The sequence below is a fragment of the Myotis lucifugus genome, unplaced genomic scaffold, assembly GCF_000147115.1.
Source record: "Myotis lucifugus unplaced genomic scaffold, Myoluc2.0 scaffold_127, whole genome shotgun sequence".
Taxonomy (NCBI): domain Eukaryota; kingdom Metazoa; phylum Chordata; class Mammalia; order Chiroptera; family Vespertilionidae; genus Myotis; species Myotis lucifugus.
In genome coordinates, this window is record NW_005871175.1 from 711,148 (window position 1) to 738,360 (window position 27,213).

The 27,213-nt window shown below is 40.6% G+C and overlaps 2 protein-coding genes, 1 long non-coding RNA gene and 2 other non-coding genes across 9 annotated transcripts in view; 2 read left to right on the forward strand and 3 right to left on the reverse strand.

Annotated features, from left to right (window-relative positions):
* Positions 1–927, reverse strand: part of SRP72 (signal recognition particle 72) — a 43,925-nt gene extending 42,998 nt beyond the window's left edge. For 2 of the 4 annotated variants that reach the window (XR_002830544.1, XM_006093938.3), the window contains exon 1: positions 655–810. Coding sequence is in view for 2 of the 4 variants with exons in the window: in XM_006093938.3 (XP_006094000.1) it covers positions 655–772 (118 nt within the window). In the remaining 2 variants the exon portion in view is untranslated. Of the gene's footprint in view, positions 1–654 lie in introns of all 4 variants that reach the window. The other 2 variants (XR_002830545.1, XM_014460185.2) reach the window with 2 other exon arrangements.
* Positions 1–18,223, forward strand: LOC111827070. Its single transcript, XR_002830546.1, has 3 exons — positions 1–311; positions 6,525–6,793; positions 18,106–18,223. It is a non-coding gene; the product is annotated as an uncharacterized LOC111827070 (long non-coding RNA).
* Positions 7,140–27,213, reverse strand: part of PAICS (phosphoribosylaminoimidazole carboxylase and phosphoribosylaminoimidazolesuccinocarboxamide synthase) — a 21,502-nt gene continuing 1,428 nt past the window's right edge. Inside the window, exons 2-9 of one of the 2 annotated variants that reach the window (XM_006093940.3) lie at positions 24,851–25,048; positions 19,600–19,778; positions 18,372–18,551; positions 18,156–18,269; positions 16,058–16,141; positions 15,070–15,250; positions 13,687–13,845; positions 7,140–9,348 (exon numbers count right to left, since the gene is read on the reverse strand). In XM_006093940.3, the coding sequence (XP_006094002.1) occupies positions 9,182–9,348; positions 13,687–13,845; positions 15,070–15,250; positions 16,058–16,141; positions 18,156–18,269; positions 18,372–18,551; positions 19,600–19,778; positions 24,851–25,048 (1,262 nt within the window). In that variant the 3' untranslated portion in view covers positions 7,140–9,181. The remainder of the gene's footprint in view (positions 9,349–13,686; positions 13,846–15,069; positions 15,251–16,057; positions 16,142–18,155; positions 18,270–18,371; positions 18,552–19,599; positions 19,779–24,850; positions 25,049–27,213) is intronic. The other variant, XM_023758271.1, reaches the window with a different exon arrangement.
* On the forward strand, positions 10,657–10,758 carry LOC111827081. The gene has a single exon (XR_002830555.1). It is a non-coding gene; the product is annotated as a U6 spliceosomal RNA (small nuclear RNA).
* On the reverse strand, positions 23,643–23,776 carry LOC111827074. Its single transcript, XR_002830550.1, has one exon. It is a non-coding gene; the product is annotated as a small nucleolar RNA SNORA5 (small nucleolar RNA).

The following is a 27,213-nucleotide window of genomic DNA, read 5'->3' on the forward strand; positions in this document are numbered from 1 at the left end:
CGGAAATTATCAGTTATGGGACACACACAAAAAACCAAACAGGCCAGATGTTCCTTCCGACGTGATTTCAACTGTCAGTGCTTTCACAGGCGTTTTCCGGGCTAATAACACGGGGAGAGCGTCTGCGGGGCGCGGGCCTGGCGGACACATGCAGCCCGTCCTGCTCCCCGGCCGCGCGGCTCCCACCTCGTCAGCACCCGCTTCTCCGGTACGTGTCACAGGCAGGTTCCTCCCCGCGCGCAGGCCCCAGGGAACGAGCTCCCCCGGCAACAGCACTGATCCGATCGCTCCGTGAAATGGGCGAAGGGAAGGTAATGGGGGATATTTGCGAAATCAGGCGTGAAAACAGAGGCGTCCCAGGAGAGAACAGTTCGGATGAGGCGCTGGCAGCAGCGGTCTCTTTAAATCCCTCCCTCGCTTCCCGAGGGGTGTCAAGAGGGAAGTACACGTGGCTCTAAACACCCCCAAACCCAGGGCTGGTTTCTGGCAGCCCGAGCCGCGACCACACGCCACCACGGCCGCCCGGGGTTCGAGCCCGGGACTGGCGGCGGGGTCTTCCCGCCCCCGCATCTACTCAGAGGTGGTCGCGCGCGCCGGAAGGAGCCCGCATCCTTCCGCCGGCCGGCCCGCCCCGGCGCCAGCCCTGACACTTACTTTTGTTGACGGTCTTGAGAGCGCGCGTGAAGTCACCATTCTGGCCATAACGGTTCACTTCGCTCCAGAGCGCAGGCACCGAAACCCCCCCAGCGCCGCCGCCGCCGCCGCTCGCCATCTTGGAGGAAACGCGGGCGGGACGGGATGACCTCTGCCCCGGAAAAGGATCTCGGAGGCGGCCAGCGGGGGAGGAAGCCGGTGGTTGCTAAGCGGTCAGAGTCGGAAGCGCCTGTATCCGAGTCAGCGTCAGAGGCCATATCTTACTCGGTAGTTGCTAGAAATTCGTGGATAAAGTGGGTGCACCTTTCCTGAAGGAGGCTTGAGCCGTGGGACCCCGGGGGCGGGTTGAGAACGGGTTACAAGACAGGTTCCGCTCAGAGCACCGTGCGAAGCCGTCCTGGTACCCCCACGCCGGAGCTGGGCAACGATCTATGGAAGATAAATAAAAGGTCTAGGGGCGCGAGTGGGGGCGGGGGGTGGGGGGGAGATAAGGACACACATGTAATACCTTAATCAATAAAGAAATTTTTAAAAAGGCCTATGGGGGTGGTAACATACCAACTAGAAACGTAGAGAGTCGTTTGAAAGAGAGACGGTTTCTTGCTGCTTGATAGTATTTCATAGGGGAATTGACATTTGAAGGGGGTTTTGAAAGATAATAGGAAAACCTGAGGTTGGTTTTGAGTAAAGTTCAGAAGAGAAGGGAATATGGGCAAAGGCACAGAAGAAAAGAATCTCCAAGTGCTAAGCACATGTGGTGAAACCCTTTGTTGTTGTTTTTAATTTTTTTTAAATTAAATCTTTATTGTTCAGATTATTACATTGGTTCCTCTTTTTTCCCACCATAACTCCCCTCCTCCCAGTTCCCACCCCTCCCTCCGCCCTCACTCCCCACCCACTGTCCTCATCCATAGGTGCACAATTTTTGTCCAGTCTCTTCCCGCATCTCCCACACCCCTTTCCTCCCCAAGAATAGTCAGTCCATTCCCTTTCTATGTCCCTGATTCTATTATAATCACCAGTTCATACTGTTCATCAGATTATTTATTCACTTGATTCTTAGATTCACTTGTTGATAGATGTGTATTTGTTGTTCAAAGTTTGTATCTTTACCTTTTTCTTCTTCCTCTTCTTAAAGGATACCTTTCAGCATTTCATATAATACTGGTTTAGTGGTGATGAACTCCTTTAGCTTTTCCTTATCTGTGAAGCTCTTTATCTGACCTTCAATTCTGAATGATAGTTTTGCTGGATAAAGTAATCTTGGTTGTAGGTTCTTGCTTTTCATCACTTTGAATATTTCTTGCCACTCCCTTGTGGCCTGCAAAGTTTCTGTTGAGAAATCAGCTGACAGTCGTATGGGTATTCCCTTGTAGGTAACTGACTTGTCTCTCTTGCTGCTTTTAGGATACTCTTTGTCTTTTGCTCTTGGCATTTTAATTATGATGTGTCTTGGTGTGGTCCTCTTTGGATTCCTTTTGTTTGGGGTTCTATGTGCTTCCTGGACTTGCAAGTCTATTTCTTTCACCAGGTGGGGGGAGTTTTCTGTCATTATTTCTTCAAATAGGTTTTCAATATCTTGCTCTCTCTCATCTTCTGGCACCCCTATAATTCGGATGTTGGTACGCTTGAAGCTGTCCCAGAGGCTCCTTACACTATCTTCGTATTTTTGGATTCTTTTTTCATTTTACTTTTCAATTGGGTGTTTTTTGCTTCTTTGTATTTCAAATCTTTGACTTGATTCTTGCGATCCTCTGGTCTGCTGTTGGGAGTCTGTATAATATTCTTTATTTCAGTCAGTGTATGCTTAATTTCTAGTTGGTCCTTTATCACAACATCGAGGGTCTCACTAGATTTCTTGAGGATCTCACTACATTTATCGGCGCTCTTACCAGTCTTTACGAAGATCTCACTACATTTATCGGCAGTCTCACCAGTCTTTTCGAAGGCCTTACTCAATTTATTGGCGGCTTCTAAACAGTTCTTTAAAGACCTTAAATGTGTGGTTTTGAACTCTATATCCAGCATTTTGCTTTCCTCCATTTCTGCCATTTGTGTCCTGTTTCTTTGTCTCAGCATTTTTTTATGCTTCACTGTGTTGATTGAGTGCCTTTCTGTGCTAAGTGTCCCAATTACCTGAGGTAGACACTCTTGGTGCACCCCCTTGTGGGCTTTGTGCACAGTCTTGTTGTAGTTAAGCCTTGATTGTTGTAGGTATCACTGGGAGGAATTGACCTCCAGGCCAATTGGCTGTGAGAATCAGCTGTGTCTGCAGTGGGAGAACTTCTGTGCTGGAAACACCCCTCTGGGGCAAGACTTGCTTCAATGGGGCTTTGGTGCTCACTGAGTCTGCCCCCTGAGTGTGTCTTTTATGGTTCCACGGAGCTGCAAACTGGATGGTCCCACTCTGACCTCTAGGCTTCCTGGCTCCTGCATCTCTAGGGAGGTGCTAATCTAGCCTTTGCCTGCAGCTATCAGCAAAAGCCTCCCTGCAGGGCTTGGGCGGGGCGGGTCCCACGGGATCAACAGGGCGGGGCTAGCAGTTATGGCTGCTCTCAGACTTGGCCTCAGAGGCTCTGCTTCTCAATGTCCAGGTAATCGCTGCAAGCCCCACGCAGAGAAAGCTGCCCTAGGGTTCTGAGCGATGCCAGACAGTCCCGCTTCTCCCGTATGAGTCTGGGTCCCTAGAGACTCGCCCGGAACTGGAGCTCAGAGCCTGAGACTCCCTCCCGATTGAAAACGACAACCGCGCCCTCAGCCGCCAGCCCGCTCCTCATGCACCTCTGCACCTTAGTATTTCACCTCCGCACTGCGCCTCCTCTGAGTCTCGGTATGCTTTTCTCTTTCCTTCTAGTTGTAGAATTTCCACTCAGCCAGCCTTCCTGTGGTTCTGGATGATGTCCGTTCCGTCTTTTAGTTGTATTTTTGAAGTGGTTGTTCGAGGCAGCAAACTCCGGTGTTTACCTATGCCGCCATCTTGGTTTCTCTCGTTTTTTTAAATTTAAAATATATATATATGTTTTTTTTAATTTAATATATATATATATATATATTTTTTTTTAATTTTTACATCAACTTACTGAAACTCTCAAGCATATTTAGCCTATCACTGGATCGTTTTGGTTTTTTTTTTTTTTTAATATATTTTATTGATTTTTTACAGAGAGGAAGGGTGAGGGAGAGAGAGTTAGAAACATCGATGAGAGAGAAACATCGATCAGGCGCCTCCTGCACACTCCCCACTGGGGATGTGCCCGAAACCAAGGTACATGCCCCTGACCAGAATCGAAACCCAGGACCCTTGAGTCCGCAGGCCGACGCTCTATCCACTGAGCCAAACGGTTCTGGCTAAAAAATATATTTTATTGATTTTTTTACAGAGAGGAAGGGAGAGGGATAGAGAGTTAAAAACATCGATCAGCTGCCTCCTGCACACCCCCTACCCGGGATGTGCCCGCAACCAAGGTACATGCCCTTGACCAGAATCGAACCTGGGACCCTTGAGTCCGCAGGCCGATGCTCTATCCACTGAGCCAAACCGGGTAGGGCAACATGTGGTGAAACCCTTTGGCTGCCCTTTGGGCTCCAGTTTAGGAGCAGTCGAAAGTAAGGCAGGAAAGGCAGTGTTTTCGGGTGAGAATGTCCGGGTTAGTTCCTGGCTTTAAGACTCACGAGAGCAAGCATGTCAAACTCAAAGGCTACCATGGGCCAAATAGGGTTTAAGTTTATGTGGGCCAAAAAAAAAAAAAAAAAGCTTCAATTTTCATAGGAACATAGGTTTTGTTCCATAGAGACATGCTGAATAGAAAGGGCTGAAATAAATGAGTCATTGTTAACATAAAATATAAAAGATTTTAATAAAAATGCTTTTTCTTGAACATTAACTTACCAGACACTGAATAACGGCACAAATTAGTAAGTGTAACACAATAAACCTATTTTTCTTGTTCTCCGAAAGCGAAGTATTTCCTGTTGCGCACACCAAACAAGTCAGTCCAAGACTAATGATGTGGCAATCGGCTGCTAAAATATTTGCTGCTAGTATTAGTGGAGAGAAATGGTGCACCTGCGCATAAAGTGCGTAAGGGAAATGAATGCAACACGATTATAGTAATCATTCATTATCGAAGGTTGTAGTTCATTCTTAATAATTGTGTATAACAGGATATTGTAAAAATTAAGTTACGAAATTTTTATTAAAACGTTTCGTACATACCGTTATATTGGCTGGCCCGCAAAAATATTTGTTGTGAGTTTGACATGCTTGCACTAGAGACTATGAACACGTTACTTAATTTATCAGAGGCTCAATTTTCCTGACTGCAAAATAGGGATAATATATAACTCTTCTGGGGAGAAAAGATAATTCATGCATCCTGGTATAGACAGCACTCAAGCAACACAGAGACGAGGTTTAGGGGTTTTGTAAGATTAAATAATCAAGGTGTGTTTGAATGTCAGAACAGAGTACCTATTGAGTACTTGATGAAATGACAGGACATTTTATTGAACTCCTACTCTTTATAGACTCCTATCTTGTCAGGGTCCTACTAAATCCTGCCTCTTCCCCTCTCCTCTCTATACCAGCAACCTAGCTAACTACTTTTCATCCTTCAATATTTCTGCATCCTGGTCCCAGGCTTTTAAACTTACTTCTTTGACCTTCATAGAGCTCTCTGTTTCTGAGCATTGGTCAATGTTTAAGGCCCGTCTCTCTACATTGACTATAATTTCCATAAAAACAGGAACCGTATTTGCCCACTTGCAGCAGCCTTGCTAGCATCTTTGTAGCACACTGGCTGGTATATTATTGGTCCTCAACTCTTTTGTTTGTTCCTGGTACTCAACTTTTTAACTGAATGAGTTTTTTGCTTCTTATTTCTCCCCTAATCTGTGAGTTCCTTGGGCAGAAACCATCTCTGGCTCATGGTTTTTTCTGTGATGCCTGGAACATATCATGTCTGGTCAATATAGTACAATGCAAAAACAGCACAAATGGTAGAGTGAACTCTAGCTCAGGAGGATAGAGTCTCTGTGAATTAGTAAAAGTCATGGGAAGAGAGGTGGAACTGTCACAGGTTTCAAACCAGTTAGGCCTAGATTTTAGGGGGGTTAAGGGAGTTCTAGATAATGAAGCATAGTAATCCCTCCTTTGGAAAACTGCTGTTTGAACTACTCTGTTATTCTTAGACAGTCTCTTATTCTGTAGGTCAACTCTGCTATTTTTAGACTGTAAAATAACTTTTTGTTTTTTGTTTGAATAGAAAAGATGAACTTAACTGTCTGACCTTGCAAGCTAGCTATCTAAAGGGGCTGATACACTGATACGGATATTAATTCACAGAGCCTTTCTCCTTTACGTGTGACCTCTGGGCAAGCGGCCCTTCACCCGGTGGCCATTTGCTCTGATGGGCTTCATTCTTCCCCTCACCCCCAGCAGACAGGGGTCCTGTTATTGCACCAGTGCCTCTGGGCAGCTGCTCTTTGTCCCTCTGTCCTTCGCAGCTGATAACCTTGGCAGAGTCCCACTGCAAACAGGCTGACTTCCCACACTGGCTCTGTGAGATGTGGCTTGGCCCCTGTGCTGCCTCGTCCAAGTCCCTCATGCCACCCCACCCTGGTGGCAGCATCTCTCATTCCCTGGAGCCCCATTCAGAGCACAGCACCCTCAGCAATCCCCTGCAGCTCAGGGACCTGCTGAGCCCATGCCCCAGCCTGTCACTGGTCTTCCAGGTCCTGCCTGCAGCCCCAGGGTCATCAAACCAGCCTAGGAGGGGCTGGTGAGTTGACCCCTTAAATAGAGGGGTGCAGACACCAGCACTCTGCTCACTCACACCCCCTCCATTCCTCCCCATCTCCACCCCCTCAAGGCCCTGAGCACCCAGTCTGTGTTGACGTCCAGCCCCTGGGGGGCTTGGCCTGCGCAGTGTGGCCAAGAGGGGACCAGTCTGCACAGTGGCAGGCGGAACAGGCCTCCCAGGGCATTTGGCTGCCCACCTGGTCCCAAAGTCATCCTTCAGCCTCCCACTTACCCCTTCTAAAGGGTAATGTGGTGTGGTTTCTGCCCACCCCAGCTGCCTGCCTTGGGAAGCGGCAGAGGCTGTCGCCAGCTGTTGGCCCGTTCCTGTTACTGCAGAAGGTAAGAGTCATCCCTGCCGCCCAGCCAGTGTCCACCTGGAGCCAGCCCAGCCCATCCTTCCCATTTCACAGGTCAGCTGGGATGGAGCAGAGCTGGATTGGGAATCAGGACGGTCTCTGCAGCTGATGTGTGTGGTCCCCATTTTCACGAACCCAGGAGGCTCCAGGGCCCTCTGTGCGTTTGTAACTGTGGTTATGTCACTGCATCACCCTGCAGAGAGGGTGAGAGTTATAGCCCCAGAGATCTCAAACAACAATCTTTTTAATTGTCCTCAACATAGAATATTAAGAGCACATAATTCCCCCATCTCAGGTAGCTAGGCAAAGCATATCAGACTATGAGGCAGTTTGAGGGAAACGAAGTGTAAAACTGTATTTTCTCCTTTGAAGTTCACAATCCAACAGAGAAAGAACTACTTGTAGCTACTGGAGCTAGCGGTCATTAAGGAATGTTTTGTGGAGTTAGTAAAAATAAAGTTCTATTAACTAATGAATAGCTTTAATGACAGAAATGAGGACATTCTAAGAAGTAAAGGAACCAAAAAGAGATAGTATAATAATTGAGAGCAAGTTCCCTACTTAACCTACAGTCCTTGTGTAGACTTCAAGAGAACTGCACCATCAGTGGGATCGGTTGGTAACTTCAGTGTGTTTACTTTTCTGGAGGGTAAAAAGCATATTTTCAAAGGAGTCAATGTTGCAAAAGAGATTTAAGGTATGTTTTAAGTCCTTGGACAAACTTCAAAAAGGCTGGGTTGAGAATGAAGTCCTTCTAGGTCACACCATGTGTAGAATTTGACCCGTTCTTGCGGCTTTTGCACAGAGAATGGGTAAACAGGGTAAATCCAATATTTGGTGATGAGTTAAATGTGAAAAGTCAAGAAAAACATTGAGGATGAAATCAAGCTTCTGATTTGGGAGAATGAGTGCAGCCAGTTACAGGGTTGGTGGAAGATGAATTAAGTTTGGAGCATTCAGACAGGGAGAGATGGACAGTTGAATATACAAGTTTATAGACATAGCTGGAAGTCAATGGATGCTAGTTTTAGCTGGAGCAGTGAAGATGATCCAACCATTATTTGTGAACAATGGAAAGTCTCAATACTTAAGAGGAAAGAGTAATAGAGAAATGATCAAGAGATGTTGGGATATATTGTTGTCTACCCCAGGAAAGGAGTGGTAAGTTAAACACACTCCACCAGAGATTAGGTGAGAGTCATGTAAGAAATGCGTTTGTTAATGTTTGAGAGGCAAAAAGTGTAGACTGTGTAGGTCATTGGTAAGAGTCATACCAAGTGTAAGGGGTTTCATGGACACTTGGATGAAAGTTCAGTGACCTATAAAATCCCCATGGCTGCATAACATAAGAGTCCCAATCTATATGGTTTATAGATTGATGGTGAACTATAATACCTCTCAGTAACAACTTGCTGGGTACACTTCTCAGATTTATTCTGTTATAAGAAATAAACTAGTTATGGTTATCACCTGGGAGATTCCAATTTTTGAAAATGATGGTACACTGGGATTAGTGTGGCTCAAATATGTGTTATCAGAATTAAAAGAATTTTATGACCCACATAGATTCCCACCATAGCCAAGTAAGATTCACTAAGTCTTTCATTTGAAGGCAAAGGTGGCTCTACTTTTTTTCCATGGCAAAGTGCTCTGACACCCATCAGTTCTCAGAAAAGTTCCCTTTCCATGGCTTTCACATTGCCTCTTCATCTTATTTTGTGTCTTCCCTCCCCTCCCCATCAATCTCAACTTTTCTTCAGAAAAAAAAAAAATCAAAATGAAAACAAAACATGTCTATCAATAGCTAAAGATACACACCATTTTCTGAGATACTGACTGCAAATAAAAAATCATGTCCTTAGAATTTTGTTCACTGTCCCTCAGACCATTGGAGGGCCGGACTATAGTTTAAAAAAAAACTATGAACAAATTTCTATGCACACTGCACATATCTTATTTTGAAGTAAAAAAACAAAACGAGGACAAATACAATATTTGTATTTGCACGTGGCCCGCGGGCCGTAGTTTGAGGACCCCTGGTCTTCAGAGCTCTATAATAGGACATGATTAGCATTTAAGAAATCTATTTGATTGTTACCCACCTAGCAATGACCATATAGTGGGAAAGAGGTTAATTTTAAAATGTCTTTAGATATGTACATATATTCTACTAATCCATGAATCTAGAGAAGCAATTATACACTAATAAGTTTCGTTTTCTCTGATTTAAAATCTTTTCATTTTGCCTGATTTTTTTTTCTGCAGAAAAAAAATTAGTTTTTTCTATAATTTTGCTATAGTTTTTTCTATAATTTCTATAAACTAGAAAATTATAGTTTTTCTCCTAAAAAAATGCAACGATGTTCTTTTCTTATAAATTGCCCTCTCGTATTTTCTTGTCAGCCTGCTTCAAGGAAATCCATGTATTCAATATACTTGCTCGCAGTTTGGCCCACACCAAATGGTTGTTTAATCCAAATATCTGAGCAGCAAACTGAGCTGATCCTTCTGGAGAAAGTATGGTTGAACAGCCAAGACCTATTGGTTCAGAAAGGAAAAGACAGAAAATTGAGCTGTCAATTAATACTGAAAGTACTACTTAAGCAAACTATTGTATACTCAGAGAAGTCCTATTAACCATAGATAATAAAAACTACTGTATTATTCTTATTTCAAGTATTTCTGCAGAAGGAGTTACTATCCTTAATGTTGGGGAGGTGAAGTGATTATAAGAGGAAAGTAATATATATCTGCTACGAGCAGGTATTTTATATGCATTATCTATGACTTTTCTCTCTGAATTCACTGGCAAAGATATTTACCCTTTTCAAAGTTCTTTTCACATACACAATCCCTTTAAATCCTGGTGAAGGACAATAGAAAAAAACAAGGGACAAGAAGGTAGAAACAGCTGTTCTTAGACAAACTTGAGGCATGCTAATTGTTTTAATAATATCTTAGCTACTCCTTTTGTTTTTACATTCTAACTAATCTAACATTTTTAAGCAGTAAAAGAGTCAAATCCAAAGCATAACCTTAATAAGTATCAGGTTGTAAGTAAATTTAATAGTAATAAGATCTAAAAGACTGAAGAGTAGCCATGGCTGTGTAGCTCACTTGGTTAGAGTGTTGTCTCAAATACACCAAGGTTGCAGGTTCAATCCCTGGTGAGGGCACATATGAGAATCAACCAATGAATATATAAATGAATGGAACAACACATCAATGTCTCTCTCTAAAAAAATCAATCAATAAACAATCAATAATAAAAAAGAAATGACCATAGATTAAAAAAAATTAACTTCCTTGGGGGCCACATGTTTGCCCAGCTTTGGTTTCTTGAGGTAGTACTTATGACCATCACTAAAGTCAAAGAGTAGCTATCTAATCAATCCAAAAGCTCCCCTTTCTCAGTATTCTTGGAATTCACTAGGCTCTTTGACTCTAACTATAATATCCCCAATAAGAACAGATTACAGTCCTCGCCGGTTTGGCTCAGTGAATAGAGCGTCAACCTGTGGACTGTCCCAGTCAAGGGCATATACCTCGGTTGGAGGCTCGATCCCTAATCCCTAGTATGTGGTCCCTTTTTTTGTTGTTGTTGTTTTTTTGTGGAGATGCCGGGGAATGTGTGGTCCCTTTATAGGGGTGCGTGTGGGGAGGCGACCAATCGATGTCTCTCTCACATTGATGTTTCTCTCTGTCTCTCCCCAACCCTTTCTCTCTCTAAAAAAAAAATAATCAATGGAAAAATATAAAATATCCTTGGTAAGGATTACAAAAAAGGAACATAGTTTAAATCACAAGGTTAATTTATTAATTTGTGTTAACATATGTGACATTAGTCACTTTACTTTTAGTGTCATCCCAAAGATGACAGTAAAGCGAATATTAGCATGGCCCCTGCTTAAGGATGACAGGCAAATACGTGAAGCGGAAAAAAAATATTAGATTAACTAGTGAGCATGTTTTAAGAGAAAGAGAAATGGGAGTTTTCAGGATTTTACCCAGGCCACTGAAACACTATTCCTCAAAAGGTAATCCCACAATCCTAGTGATCAGAATGTACAAATCTTCCTTGAACAATACTAAATAAAATCTAATTTTTGCGCCCTAGCTAGTTTGGCTCAGTGGATAAAGTGTTGGCCTTCGAACTGAAAGGTCCCAGGTTCGATTCCAGTCAAGGGCACATGCCCAGGTTGTGGGCTCGATCTCCAGTGGGGGCGAGCAGGAGGCAGCCGATCAATGGTTCTCTCATCATTGATGATTCTCTCTCTCTCTCCATTTCCCTTCCTCTCCAAAATCAATAAAAATATATTTTTTTAAATGTTTAAAAACATCTAATTTTTGCTTACCACATTCCCATGGATAGCTTATTTTAAGCTCCATGGATAATACCTATACTATTTCCTCTAGTATAGATTTGGTTACAGTTTTATTTATAGTTATAGATTTCTAACTTGAGAAGTTGGTAGATGTCTAGTTGAAGACCTAGTTAAAGATGGATTAATTACAAGATGTCTCTTAGAAGTTGTGTAAAAAGCAGTAAAGGGAATAAAGAAAATAGACATAAACACAGCTGAAAAGCAAAGGGAGTGGTCACTACTTAGTATACCAAGAAAATTTAATCCTAAACTGGAAGCAGAGAAGGATGAGAAGCAGCCTGACGTAACCCACTGAAAGGTTGAGGAATTATGGGCACCAGACACATCTGAAGGCAGGAGTGGGGGTGAAAATGGGGCAAAGGAGAAGAAGGAAATCAAGAAGCAGTTTGGCCCCTCAAATTCCCTTCCCCACCCTATGTACCTAAGCAAGCACCTTCCGGGCCATGGCAATTTTAAATTTTTATGAAGGCAAAACAGACTTGTCCAGAATTCTGTGGACTGGAGGACACCAGGCATAGCTGAGACACGAAACGTCATAGTGAAAACAGGATTAAGTTTACAAATATTAAGATCCCTAGCTTCCCAAATGCTAGCAGCCAAGCTTATTCCTCCAAGTAGGAGACTGAGACTAGAAAGGTACTCTGGGTAATTCTGGGCAACACATGAGAAAAGATTGAAAGACATTGATGTGAGAGGTTATTCAAAGAACAGCCTTACCATAGTGGAGCCCACTTTTGACAAGCCCCACCCATCTGCACAGGGCTTCCAACTGGCTTGTTACAGTGTCCCAGTTTTCTACATAGCTGAGGAAAGGAACCAATGTGAAAGACACAATAATCTCAAATAAAAGATGTTACTATAAATATTCCAGAAAGTATAGCAACAAGAGAAAGAAAATAGATATCAAGGAGGTCCAAATTTGAATAATAAGTCAAAAAACGAAAGAAAATGGAAGGGGAAGGAAATTATTAAGTAAATCAAAAAAGCTTCCCAGGACTAAAAGAATCAGAATTCCGGAGTAAAAGCCCTCACTAAAAGCCAAGAATGAAAACAGACTCATCAAGACACATCTTTTGTGAAATTTAAAAATGGATAGACAAAAGATCCTACAAGTTTCCTAAAAGAAAATTCATAAACAAATGAGAAGACTGGAAAACATGAACACTAAATAGATGATTTTAAGAAATTACCATTAATTTTTCATAGGTGTATATATGGTGTCAAGCTTATGATTTAAAAACTAGAGTCGTTACCACTTAGGTATATTTAAGTATCTCTCTATATAAAAGGCTAATATGCTAAGTGTCCCTCCGACTGTCTGACCGGTTGCTATGATGCGCACTGGCCACCAGGGGGCAAATGCTCAATGCAGGAGCTGCTGTGATGTGCACTGGCCATTTACAAAGAAATGGCATTGCAGACCTGGCGCCCACAAAGCAACACTCGGCTTCCCCCAAATGGGACACAGGCTCCTCTACTACCCCGGAGCAACACCCCACCAAATTGCAGCCAACACTGCCGAGACCCCATGGCACAAAATGTGGCCCTCAGAAATGGTCGCTGTGGGCACCGGGTAATGACGTTACATAGCAACACCCAGCTTCCTCTCCCTAGTGACTAGCCCCTTGGAGTTTCTTCAGCCCAGGAACACGACTTGCTTTACAGCCGCCAGGTGCAAACATTTTACACTTTAACCAGATGTCTGTGAAACGTTTTCCCATGCCTCATCTCATTTGATCCTCACAGAAGTCCTGGAGTAGGTAGATAGGAGACTCAGTAGAATCCTATTTTCTTTTCATTAGCCAGAAAACGGAGATTTAGAAAGTTTAGAAACTTGACCCGACTGAAAAGAAGAAATTGTGGAACTTGAATATGACTTCAGGTTTTCTCACTGTGCAGAATATAGTCAAACACTGCTGCAGTTAAATATTTTACCCTTTGTTCTCCCTGCATGATCTACAATAACAGTCTGCTTCATGTTGATATTTACTGCTGTGTTGCTGACAATTACCTGAAAGAGAAGTTGGGCTGCTTCACTGGGCTGGAAAAAGTTTAGCTACATCAGAAAGCAGGTCTAATTAAGCAAGTTTATTCTATATCTATAAAAGGCTGTTGACTCACGCATGTGTGATACATATAAAGCTCTCGCTGGCACCAATCGCACACGTGTGTTTCGATCTGTCATTGTTGATTGTGAATTTGGTTGACACTTCTATTACAGAAAGGGCGAATAGCGATATAAAAATATTTCTTCTAATTCATTTCCTTTCAATGTGCACTAATTCGTGCATTGGGCCTCTAGTTTAAGTATAAAAAGTTATAATGTCTAAGATCTGCTTTAAAATAATCCAGAAGAGGGCTACAGATGCAACAAGATGTTAATTGCTGAAGCTGGGTAAGGGGTACATAAGGTTTTATTACATTATTCTCTATACTATTGTGCATGTTTAAACTTTTAATAAAGAATTTTTAAAAATTCAATGTATCTTACCACTGGGTAGTCGAAGAGAAGACCACACATCCTGAGCGCCCCAGTCTGCAGTGAGGGGAGGACAGCTGATAACTGGGTATGCAGTGTTACCAGACATCACTGGTCCTAAACCATTGCTTCTGCCTGCCACTGCCACAAAGACTGTAGGAATGCCATCCCCTAGGGAAGTCACAAGTTTATAATTATGCTAAATAGTCAAATGATATTTAAAGATAGGTTGAAAATAAGGACCCATGTGTCTTAACTCCTTTAGTTCCTTCATCAGTCTCCAGAAACATATTACATATTATTATATTCTAAATATAAGGCTCACTCTGCCACTTATTATACATCAAGCAGTGAAGTAGTAAGAATAGGTTTGGCCATCTTTGAGATCCATAGGTTAAAGGAGAGGAGCGGGTACCAAAATTTAAAGGGAATGGCTCAAAGCCCACTTCTACTTGCTGCTTAGACTCAAGGAAACACCACCACCACCAGACCACTGTCCTTTAACAGAGTAACAGAGGCTAGAGCTTTTGGTTTAAAAAAGAGTTGAAGGCAAATTCAATATAGTACTCAAGCATTTAAAACCCTTCAATGTATTTTCTAACATATCTCTAAAACATTTCATTCTTTGATAAAATTATAAATTGCTCCTTTGCATTTTTCTGGAGGTCTGGCTTTTATTATTTTATCAAAGAGACCTTTCCCTCCTCTCTAAAAAAACTTAACTTCACTCTTGTAGCAACAACCTTTGAAAAGAATATTCAAAAACATTTTTTCCAGTTGAAAAACATTTGGGCGTGTCTCTAGGGCTCCATTATTTTAGATCACTGCTATTTCATCAAGAGATTTCTTTTATTACTGAATATCATGTTTACCTCCCAGGAAAAGCTGGTCATTAAAGATACTTGAGAAGATCTGCTGCTTCAACCTCAGGCTTTCCATAATTGACATGGGCCCTATTTTCTGTTGGAGTATTTAAGAAATAGTGTTTGAGGGGCTTCTTATTAGGTAAAGACAGCCCGGCCTGTGTAGCTCAGTGGTTGAGCATCAATCCAGGAACCAAGAGGCCACTGATTCAATTCCCGATCAGAGCACATGCCCAGGTTGCAGGCTCAATTCCCTGTGGGGGGTATGCAAGAGGCAGACAATCGATGATGTTCCTTTCTCATCATGGATGTTTCTATCTCTCTATCCCTCTCCCTTCCTCTCTCTCTAAAAAGTCAAAATATATTTTAAAAAATAATAAAGACTAATTGTAGTCTTTATCTTCCTTCTATGCTTGAATTGTCAAATCATTCTCTTTAACCCACTCTTTTATAAGCATTACTAGTCTAAACATAAAATTCTTTGGCAAAATGTGGAGAGCGTCCTGAAATGCTCCAGTTATCTGATGTTTACCTTCATACTCAGCTTTAATCCTCAGCGTTTCATCTGGTCCTTTATGGGCAGAGGTCACCCGAAGTTCACACGGAATGCCAAAATATCCACAAGCCTTCTTGATTTTTTCACAGTGACCAAGATCAGAAGTTGAGCCCATTAATACTACAACCCTGCACTGACTTTCTGATTTCAGAAGCAACTGGAAGAAAAAAACATGCGTAGCAAAAGAAGATAAGGACAAAAATGGATAAATATTGGAACGAGTTAATTTGCAGAGCTACAGTTTATACTAAAAATACATCTGAACAGAATATTTTATTTTTTAATAGACCAAATTTAAGATAAACACAACAAAATGTAAGAGAATTTACTTTTCAAAATAACTTCTATAAAGAAGAGTTCCTCATAATTAAAACCAAAAGAGTATTTCTTAACCAAACTGTTAATTATAATAAGCAATGGATAAATATTCAACTTCTAACTAATATTCAGAAAACTATAAATATATTTTATCCTAAGATTTTTAGTACAGTCTGTTTAATGGAAGTTTTAAGGCATAATCAGCCAAAATACAGAGGTTGTTTTATAAATCTTTAAGTTAGTCACAAGGAATCCAAATGCATATTCCCATGGAAATGATGATCTGAAAGATAGTTATGACGATTGGATAGCCACAAATCCTATTCAATTCCCATGGAATCACAGTAATGACAATACAACAGCTCTTAAAGTGACATTTCAATGTCACAAGGAACTCTAATTCTGAACTCTGATAATGGAACCCATGCTAATGGAACTCTGAGTAGCAGTGGAGAGGTTAGTAAGAAATGCAAGACTTCTCTTGCAGGGGCCGGAGGAAACAAGGATTCTAGATTTCCTCAATTGGATTTGGGAGAAGTGTAATGGAAGCTTAATAGCAGGGGATCCAGGGATCCAGTTATTTTGAAGTAAGAAGTTCTAAGACAAAAACACATAATATAGTGTGGATTTACAACAAAAGGTTTACCTCTACTCTTTCAGCAACCCACTCAAAATTTTTCTTTACCATCTGGAGCCCTTCAGGAGTTACTTCCTTGAGGTCACGATACGACTAGAAAATAAAGACAGAAAGTTGAGGCTGCAAGTATTCTAATTAGTAATATTCTTGCTATCTGAAATTATTTGGTTTCTGAGTTTTGGGTACAGATTATGAAGAGTTTGCCTAGCAAAGGGTATATCTGAAAATGTATCTGAGTTTATGAATTCATTTCTTGAATTAGACTAAAAATAATTTAGTGAAGTACACTTAAACTACAATTAACTGCCATGACAATTCTCATATAAAGTGAATCTTGCCCTATGTTTTTTACGGAAAGAATAGAAATAGAACCTGGTAAGATCCAGAAGACTTGGGATAGAGTTCCAGATTTGCCACTTATTGCTGTAATTGTGAAGATATCTATCTTTCAGAATCTGTTGGGGTCAAACCCCAGCAGGTCGAGGGGTCCCCAAAGGTGTGGACGGAGTCGGCGAAGAAGGAATGGCACGGAGACAGCGTTCAGTTGATCAGCAGCCTAGCCAAGATCTTTAGCCAGGTTATAGCCAGGATCTCCAGCTACGTTCTGGTGTTTATTGTCTTGTTACATCTGTATTTATACCAGTTGATTTTAATCCTGTCAATTTCTATTGCAAAGGTTAGGGCATTTCTTATCTCCATTCCAGGGAGTAAAGATTATGTAGCTTAAGCGTGATTGTTTGTAGTTAAAGTGATTAACTACCTGCCTGGCACTTAGTTAAGGGGTTTTATCCCTTCCCTAACTTCAGGGAAAAATCCCTACCTGGGGAAACAACCTTTCTCGGAGAGGTGACCTTGGTTAAAACACATAGCTAAGGGGAGCAAACATATTAAGAACAGTATGCTATATACGCCAGGTCCCTTGAAACATATGCTGTGCAGATGTTTCTTTCCTGCAGCGACTGTGTCAAGCAGCAAGGATGGAGCGGCTTCCGGCAAGAATCTTACTTTTCAAGTAATCAAACAAAGATAATACTTGCTGTGTGAGTCTATTACAATAATGAGAAATCTGCATTGTAAATGTAAGGTATTATTCCTACCTTTTTTTCCAGGATTTAGGAAACATGAGAGATATTTAGCTTTAAATAAATAGCAATCAACAACACAGGTTCAAATCATAATCCTATATAATAAAGAGCTAATATGCAAATGGTCGTTGTGCCCTCGCACCAGGTTGGGGGGACCTGAGGCCAGGCCCCCCCGCCCTGGTGCAGGGCCGGGGGATGCAGCTATACCCCCAACCCAGCGGGGCTTGACAGGGGTGGGGCCGGCTGGGTCTGGGTCTCATGTGATTTAGAGGCGCGCATGCGTGGTCGGCGGGGACTTGACTCTGGGTCCCACAGCGCGCCCCAGACTCTGACAGGAGGGAGATTTTCATATACATTTTACTAATTTTCTTTCATCTCTGACACTTCTATTATAGAGAAAGGGCAAATAACAATATTAAAATATTTCCTCTAATTAATTCCCTTTTAATGTGCATGAATTTTGTGCACCGTGTCACTAGTCTATAATAAAAGTATAATATGCTAATTAGACCGGACAGCCAAACAACCTCCTAGACATCATTCTGGGAAGCCGTGGTGGTGGGGACTGAGGCAGAGGTGGTTAGGGGCGATGAGGCAGGCATGCGAGCGGTTAGGGGCGATGAGGCAGGCAGGCAGAGTGGTTAGGAGAGATGAGGCAGCCAGAGTGGTTAGGGGTGATGAGGCAGGCAGGCGAGTGGTTAAGAGCGATGAGGCAGACAGGCAGAGTGGTTAGGGGCAATCAGGTAGGCCAGCGGTTAGGAGCCAGCGATCCCGGATTGCGAGAGGGATCCCTGCAGGATCGGGCCTAAACCAGCAGTCGGACATCCTCTGAGCGGTCCCGGATTGAGAGAGGGTGCAGGCCGTGCTGAGGGACACGCCCTCCGCCCCCTCCCCCCACCCCACTGTGAACCAGGCCTCTAGTAAATAATAACTGCCTTTCTTGCCTCCCACTTTTCCTTTCTCCTCTACCAGAGCCTGATCTTGCAATGAATAAAAAATAACAACCCTGAAGTATCACTTACCTGTTTGTCTTTCTGTTGGCTTCGATCTCCTGATGGCCAGAGTCTCCAGGAATCATTATCAATAACATCAGCAAGAACAATTTCTTTGGTGGTGACATCAACACCAAATTCAATCTAGAAACAGCAGATCACCAAAGAAAAGTTTCTCAAAGCTATACTACTAAAGACATTTCTCAGTTGTAACTTTTTACTCTCAAATATCCATTTTAATTGTACCTTCATATCAACCAGTGTACAGTCCTGGGGCAACCAGGATTTCTCCAGTATTTCAAAAATAGCCTGTGTAGCATGATTCATGATGTCCACTTCAGTCTGGCCTATAACAAGTCCAGCAAAGCAAAATTTTGCAGCAATGAGTTGTTCCTCAGACCACTGTGGATCATTATTGGCATCATCCTGAAAATAAAGTATAGGATTACAATTAACCTATAATAAAAGGATAATATGCCAATTAGACCGGACGTCCTTCCTGACAAAGCAGGGTCCCGGGTGCTGGAGGGACCAGCCTGGGTCCTGGAGGGAAGCTGGTGCCAGCAGCTGGGGAAGGAAGGTCTACTCTTGCACGAATTTTCATGCATCGGGCCTCTAGTTTAAATATAAGATATTTGAATTTTCTAATAATCTGAAGTCCTTTTTCCCTTGAGCATGAATCCTCAGAAATATCCCTCTAAAAAATGTCCTCTAAAGATTAAATTTTATTTAAAATACCCTTTAATTCACAGCAAATATATTCAGTTGGTCTACTTTCAATAGTTACTTTAAAACTTAAAATATTTGGGTAACATTTTAATTATAAAATATTGAAAGAATTTGGCCTCTCTCTAGAAACTAACTTAAACACAAATATGAAAAGAGAAAAGCAGTTTCAATAAAGAAAACCAATACAAATTCATAACCATGGACTCCTACTTCCTTTATTGTATGTTTTTGCTTATAAGAGACACTGATAATAGTTTTTCTGTATCTATAATAATAAAAGCGTAATATGCTAATTAGACTGGACGAAGCTGGGGCTGCGAGGGCCGAGCTCCTTGCATGAATTTTGTGCATCGGGCCTCTAGTTAAAATATAAAAGACCCCTCATAGTAGCCTTTACTTCAAATTCTTCAACAGTAAATTAAAAATTTTTTTGAATTGTTACTTTTCTTCCTAGTAATTGCTAATTTTATTTTGTTAGTCACCTTGGTAGAAAGTAAGATAGGTTTTCAAAGGTGTTTCCTTTTTAAAAGTGAATTATGATTGCTAATGGAAGTATATATTATTGACATGTTTCTGGAGTGACAACTGTAATGTAAAAAGTTTTTTAAATTGTTTTCTTTTGTGAGGGAAAGGGATAGAGAGATGAAAACATAAATGAGAGAGAAACATCATCGCTTTAATGTTTAAATGTTTGACTTTAAGTTTGTAGTTGTGTTATAGTAAGACAGATGCATAAAATAAATACCTTAAAAAACATCTCCACTTTAGGAGGGTAAAATTTGTACCCTTCTTTGACACCAGGATTTCTTTTGAGAAAAGAACCAGTTGCTATTCTTCTACAAACCCATTCAATTGGAATCATTTCACACTTAGGTGCAATGAAAGCGGTCTCCCCACATTTTCTGGTGAAAGCAGTTTTGATACCTATATATGAATAAGAAAAAGAAAAAAAACCCACACCATTAAAATTGTATTTTAAAAAGTAGACCTGAGGCATAATAAAACTCTATCCTTACAAAAAATAAAATCCTATTTAGCTAATTACATTTCTCTTAAATGACACTATCAAAAATAAATGTAATTTTTAAAAAGTAGAAATAGGAAAAATTAGTATGTCTTACTACTACTTATCAAAATACTCAGGTTTATTTCACTTTCATGTCACATGGCAAAATATATACTGGATCAGAAGATCTGAGTCACAGTGTTTTTATCATTCATTAATTTTTTCGTTCAAAAAATACTTACTGAGAACATCCTCTGCCAATGAGTACTTGACTTTGCACAAGGCACATAACTTATCTAAGTGGCACTTAATCATTAGATTTAGTTGCAGGATTCTCATATTCTATGGTCCATTATTATACAGGCCTTGTAAAATATCGATCTACTTAGCACAATCAGCTATAATCTTAAATTTTGGATAGCTTTTTTCCCTTAACATTAGAAGCAAATTATCTTTAAAAAACCACCCAACAATTAGCAGCAGGGACATAATGGCCAATTTGGCCAACAGCAAATAAAATAGTTGTTCTTCCTCTCCTTCTCTCTTATTCAAACTATTATTGGAAAACTAAAATAAAGAGCTGACTTGTGATGTTTAAAATGGGAACTATTTTATGTGGTAGTCTTGGAAAATAACCTCTCTAAAAACAGTTATAATGTTTATCACAAACCATATCAGCATTCCATTTCTAGGATTTCTAGGTATTAACATTACAGCCTGAAGATGAACGTTATGTTAAACTCATGTAGGAGATACTTTAATTCCCATTAATGCTACAGTATTACTTTAGAGTGATGTAATAACACTTCTACGAAAGGCTGTATTGAAAAGAACTGAAAGCAGGTACTCAAACAGGTACTCATACACCAATGTTCACAACAGCATGCTAGTAATTCCTAATAGCCAAAAGGGAGAAACAGCCCAAGTGTCCATCAACAGATGAATGGGTAGACAAAATGTAGTATATACATTCAATGGATTCAGTCATAAAAAGGAAAGAAATTCTAATACATGCTATAACATGCATTAAACTTGAAAACATGCTAAGTGAAATAAAGAATATAATTCATTCCACGTATATAAGGTCCCTAAAATGGGCAAATTCATGGATAAATGTAAAACAGAGGATACCAGAAGCTAGGGAGAAGGGGGAATAGAGAATTACTATTTAATGTGTCAGGGTTTCTGTCTGGGACAATGAAAGTTATGAAAATAGATAGTGGTGATGGTTGCACAGCACTGTGTATGTACTTACCACCAAGAACTGTACCTTTAAACATGGTCAAAATGGTAAATTTTATGTATGTATATTTTGCCACAAAGTAACTTTTAAAAGTATCAAAACCTAATTTGTTAGGCATTGCTAATTTATTTTCTTTTTGTTTAACCCTCATAACACCTGATAAGGTAGATAGTATGATTATCCAATAAAACAGATGAGGACACTGAGGCTCAGTAGTTACGTCAGCTAGTAGTAGGTATAGCAGGGTTTCCAACCCATACTGAACTCTGTGGGTTGCCCACTTAACCACTATACTATACTACCTGTCCCCAAAGTGTTATTATATCCCAATACAAAGTAATACTAGAGCATGAATGCGAATCAACAAACCCGCATGGGCTTAATATAATATTCATCTCAAGGCTGCAATGTTAGTACCTCCATTGCCAATGTAATCCTCTAGGACAAAAGTTTTCTTAGGAAAGGACTGGAGATCATTGATCATATGTATGTATCCATACATGAAAGGAATTTACATTTATAAAAACTCTGCACTGTTCTGAGTGTTTTATGCATTATCTTATTTAACCAAATATAAACATTTTGAGGTAGGTATTATTATTTACATTTTATAGTGAAAGAAGCAGAGACTCAAAGAAATGAAGTGGAAACTCTAGGTTATGCTGCCAGTGAGTAATGGTGCCTGGACTTGGAAGTGCACTGTCCAATTCCAAAACCTATGCTGCTTTCTCTGCATCTCCTCTGGGTTTGACCAGTGAAATTCAATGGAAACAGGGTAAATAAATTGTGGTATGCTGCATAACCAGGAAATGACTGGGCTCATGGGCAGATGATTGACATCAATCCTTAACTCAAGGTGATTAACTACATGCCTCACTGCCTGGCTTCAAGAGCTCTTCTTTTTCAGACCTATTAGTCCTTAGTCATATTTGCTCATTTGTCCAAATCTGTTGTTTAAGCATAAACAAGTTACTCTTACCCAGAGAAACTCCTCCCAGCCCCCACCCTGCGATATGCACACACTTAAGGGAACCAAAAGCACAGAATCAACTTATGGTAATAAACTTGTACAGAGGAAAAAAAAAAACAAAAAACACTTCTAAAAAAGACTGATTCAGTTAAATGATATGATTCCTTTTAATACAGATGCTAACCATTAAAGCAAATTTCATGACTACATACGATGAGAAAAAGAATTCCCCCCATTTGTCTGTTGTCTACAAAATTCAAAGCCATCAAGATTACTAAGAAAATGTAAATATGTTACTTCATACTCTGAATTACAATGGCCACGTATGATAAACAGCCCACATATTCCTGGGGCCATCCATGTATTAAGGCTGCCCAGCTTCCCATCCGTGATTTGGCAACTGTAGGATTGTTATTCATATCACTATTCGCACACCTAAATGTAATTTCAGTGCATTTTTGTGGGAGAGCTGAAACTTAAAGGTTAAATTTTGATTTTTAAACATTGAGATCAAATCCACAAATCTTGTAACTCAGGTATAGCACGCAATATAATTACCAGGGAAAAACAGTATTACCTATACCTATTATTTGCTCAGTATTTTATAGTTTGTTCATGAGTGACAATGAGAATACTAGAATCCTGATTTATTGATTCTCATTCTGGTGCTCTTCCCATTCTAATTTCTTGAAATACCTTAATTTGGAACATAACCCTGGTTGTAAAGAAAGAAATTTTAAATAGACCGCTGGTGGTCAATTAGACATAGCATTTATTCAACTAGTAGCAAGTAAAAATTACATAAAGCTTAACAGAATTCTTAATCTGTCCTCAAACCGATTCATTCAAGAATTTTAAAAAACCTAGGTTTTCCTTAATTTTACAACATATAAAGCCTGGAAAATACTTTTCAACATTTCCTGTGAGCCAAATAAGTTTCAGCTATGTTAAATGTGTCAAATACAATATTTTAAAGAGAATTGTTAAGAGTACTTCATTTAAGGTAATCAATTTTCCTAGTTACCTGAGCTGCAAGACTTTCAAAGTCAAACTAGGAGACACCCTAAACAACTTGGATCACTCTAATTCACTTGTTCTTAAACCCCAGAAAGTATACTGATAGTGCCTTATTAAATAAGCAAAAAGCTTGGGCTGTACTTATCTTCTATTACTTTAAAGTGCATATATGTGTGCGCGCTACACACACACTCCCACAGCTATATGCAATTACTGTGGGTACATAGATACTAATTTATTAACAATTTACAGTGTTAGGTAACTTGGGTTTGACTCCCAGTCAGGGGTGCAGGCCTGGGTTGCAGGTTCGATCCCCAGCACCAGTTGGGATGCCTGCGGGAAGAAGCCAATAGATGTATCTCTTCCACATCGATGTTTCTTTCTCCCCCTCCCTTCCTCTCTCTCTCTAAAAATCAGTGGAAAAAGTATCCTTGGGTGAATATTAACGAACAGTGAAATGGTACTTTGGAAGAGACAAAACTATCTAGAACCCATTCTGTACTAACAGAATGGATTTAACTTAAATTACCGTATTTTGTTTTTTGTTTTCCTTGATGTCTGTAGCCAAACTTATCCCTGAGGCCCAGCAGAGGGGATCAGGGCCCATGCACCACAGTGTTTCTGTGGCAGCCTTCTGGGCCAGTGCCTGCCATGGGTGGGCAGGCACCGAATTTGACACGGCTGCATAAATTACCTTATTTTGTATAAGGCAGGCATGTCTACCTTGACTGGCAACAAACGTATGAAAACCCCCTTTTGATTTAGGGAAGACTAATGCTTACTGGAAGCTCTAAATTACGAAAGGGCAACTGGGAAAAGTGCAAATAAAAGGAGACAAAGTTATTAAGTTATAAAATTGGAACTGAGATAAAGAACAAAGCTTTTATTTAATAGGTAAGGAACCAGAGGCTTCAAAGGTTGAATGATCGAAGACAATAAGACTACTAAAGGGAAAGAGTGCAAATCTTTTACAGGTTAAGATTTCATACACCACAGACCAATCTGCAGAAAAATACATTATCCTAATTCCCCTTCCTTCACTCCATAGAATGTTTTGATCTTGTTTTTATCTTTCTAGTAGATGTCTCTATTGGAAAGTCTTCAGTTTTGGAGTAGGAGGTAATCCTGAAGATCTTTGATCTAGTCCAAATCCCTCACTTGGGGAATAGCGGAATGAAATGTGGTTAGTCTTCAAACACTTTTCAGAGCTTTCAAGTGGAAGAGAAATTTTAAATTCTGTATTATCTCCAAGGATGGAACACAGAATAATTGTATAGAATTACAGCTCATAAATTTCAACTCATCAACTAGAGCTGCCTAACACCAGAATTTGCTTCCTTCATAGGTACATTCCTTAAGGTCCTTCATAGGTAAGTCTCTCTTAGGAAGATGCCCTAGAAGTTGCAGGGAAGAGTCCTTTTAATTAACTAAATAATACTACTTACTAATTCCAAACCAAGTAAAGTGTTATAGTGAAATCTGAGTTCCTGGTTTGATTTAAATAAGCTTACTTGTGAGGCATCTCCAAACAAAATGTTAATACAAATAGTGTCATCTACCCATGAAAGAGATTACAGTGTGTTGTGTTATATACCTCCCTGATAAAGGGAAGCCACTTACCTGATTCCTCTAAGAACTAAAAAAATAATAAGTAGTAATCAACATGTTGTTAATACAAACTGTGTCATTTCTCCCTGAAAAGGACAAATATGTGTATGTGAGAGAACATGAAGTGGGAGGCTACTGGGAGAGCCACTTACCTGCTTCCTGTAACAACTGAAAAATACAACTAGTAATTTTATTTGAGATTGCAGCTTTTCCTTCCAGGTGATTCTTTCTGGCTGCATTTCCTGCTGTAATCTGGTCTTTGGACTGCAGGAGCACTTTTCCTGGACTGTCTAACAATTCATAGACTTCTTTTGTTTTACCCTCATAGAGCTTTTTACCAATGTTCAGTACTGTGGAAATAGAATGGAAACATCATATTTCAGCAAGAATTTTGCTAAACAGTGAAGACTACTTAGAATGATGAATCAATGAACACAGTGGTTAAGCAAAATTTTAATAATAAGCTCATCTGCATAGGAGCTTACCATATACTCTAAAGTATTTCCACATGCATCATCACATTTGATTCACACAATTTTGTGAAGAACTATTGTGTAAATAATTATAGAGATTAGGAAACAAGTATCAAAAAGGTAGAGGTCACGAATTGGGAAATGGCAGAACCAGACAAAATTCTGAATCTTCTATCAAATTCTGTGGTCTTTCCACTTTCAACCTGACTCTCAGAGCAGAACTGAAGTAGAATTAAGATCCATTAAAATTAATGTAAATATACTAGTATTTTCACATACATACAATAACTAACCTAGCTTGCAGGGGCCAGGGTTGGGGGAGAGGGAATGCTTTATTTTGCCTGACTTCTGCTTTCCATGGCAGGTGAGATAGGCAAGTTCAGCCAAATTGGTTCCCGATTCAAGTTAATGTGCAAGGGAAGGCACCTCCACCAGTAGTTAGCCCACCTGGAAGCACCTTTCTCTTTTTCTCAATCCTGCTTCCCAATCTTCTACCCTTAGTTAACCCTTTCTCTTAACAGTTGCAGAAAAGTATGAGGAAGTAAGGACAAGAGACTTCAATTTTGCCCTAGCTAGTTTGGCAAAGTGGGTAGATTGCCAGCCTACAAACAGAAGGGTCCCGGTTTTGATTCCGGCCAAGGGCATGTACCTGTTGCAGGCTCAATCCCCCACCCATAGAGAACCCAATTTTGATGCAGGTTGTAAGACCTAGATGACGATCAGAGATAACAGAAGTTCAAGGACTTAAGATTTTCAAGGGGAAAAAAATCACTCATTCTCAGTATCAGCATTTTTTAACGTTCATGTGTCAGGTAGTAGGGATATAGCAGTAAAGGAGACGAAGTTCATGCTGTCAAGTGACCTGAGTCTGAGGGCAGCTGAAATTAAATAAGACATCTAGTAAGTATAGTGTAAGAAATATAGACTACGGGACCACAGGTTCATAGCGGGGCCACCAAACCTAGTCTAGACCTCAAAGAACAATGAGAGGATTAGGCTGAGATCTGAGGAATGATCAAAATGTAACCAGAAGAGGGAAAGGGGTAGGTAGTGGTAATGAAAAAAGACCACGGGGTGAAAGAATACATGGCAGAACTTCAGTATACCTGGAGCACTTTGTGTGTACACTGCTGCTGGGCAGGGAGGGTGGCAGCAGCTAAGAGTAGCAACAAATGGCAGGAGATAAGACTTCCACAAGAGTTGGGGAAGTAGGTCATCTCCAGCTAGTGCAGGGAACCACCAAACAAACCAATTACAATTTAGTTTAAAGTGGAGCGCCACTGCAGGGTACATAATTTAGAGGATGAATTCCCATCTCCTAGTATAATGTCTTGACTCACGGACAAGGCTTAAAAGGCCCTTCAAGACAGCCCCAGCGTAGTGGTCCAAATTCAATGTCTCATTCCTTTCCTAGGACTCTAACTTCTGTAACTGAATTTCTATATCCCCCTCCCAGGCTTTGGACATGCTCTTCCCTGGGCCCAGAATACTGTTTCCTTCACTCCTCATCCTTTAGGTCTGATCCGCCATGTTGACTGAGTTTAGACTTTATCCTAAGAACAAACATGTGGCTTTTAAGCATTTAGTAAAATGACAGATTTCTATATTAGAAAGATTATGGCTGCTGTATGAAGAATGAAATGAAGCCCTAGCCGGCTTGGCTCAGTGGATAGAGCGTCAGCCTGCGGACTGAAGGGTCCCAGGTTCGATTCCGGCCAAGGGCACATGCCTGGGTTGCGGGCTCAATCTCCAGTGGGGTGCGTGCAGGAGACAACCAATCAATGATTCTCTCTCATCATTGATGTTTCTATCTCTCTCTCTCCTTCTCCCTTCCTCTCTGAAACCATAAAGAATATATTTAAAAAAAAAAAAAGAATGAAAATGAAGAAGGGGAGACAGTAGGAGAGCACAATTAGGGATACTTGTCGCAGCAATTACAGGCAAGAAACGTCCTGGTCTAAGGAAAAGTAATGGGAAAAAGACTTGAGATATTTAAACGTCAAAAAAAAGTTTTTTTTAGTTTATTTTTATTGATTTCCAGA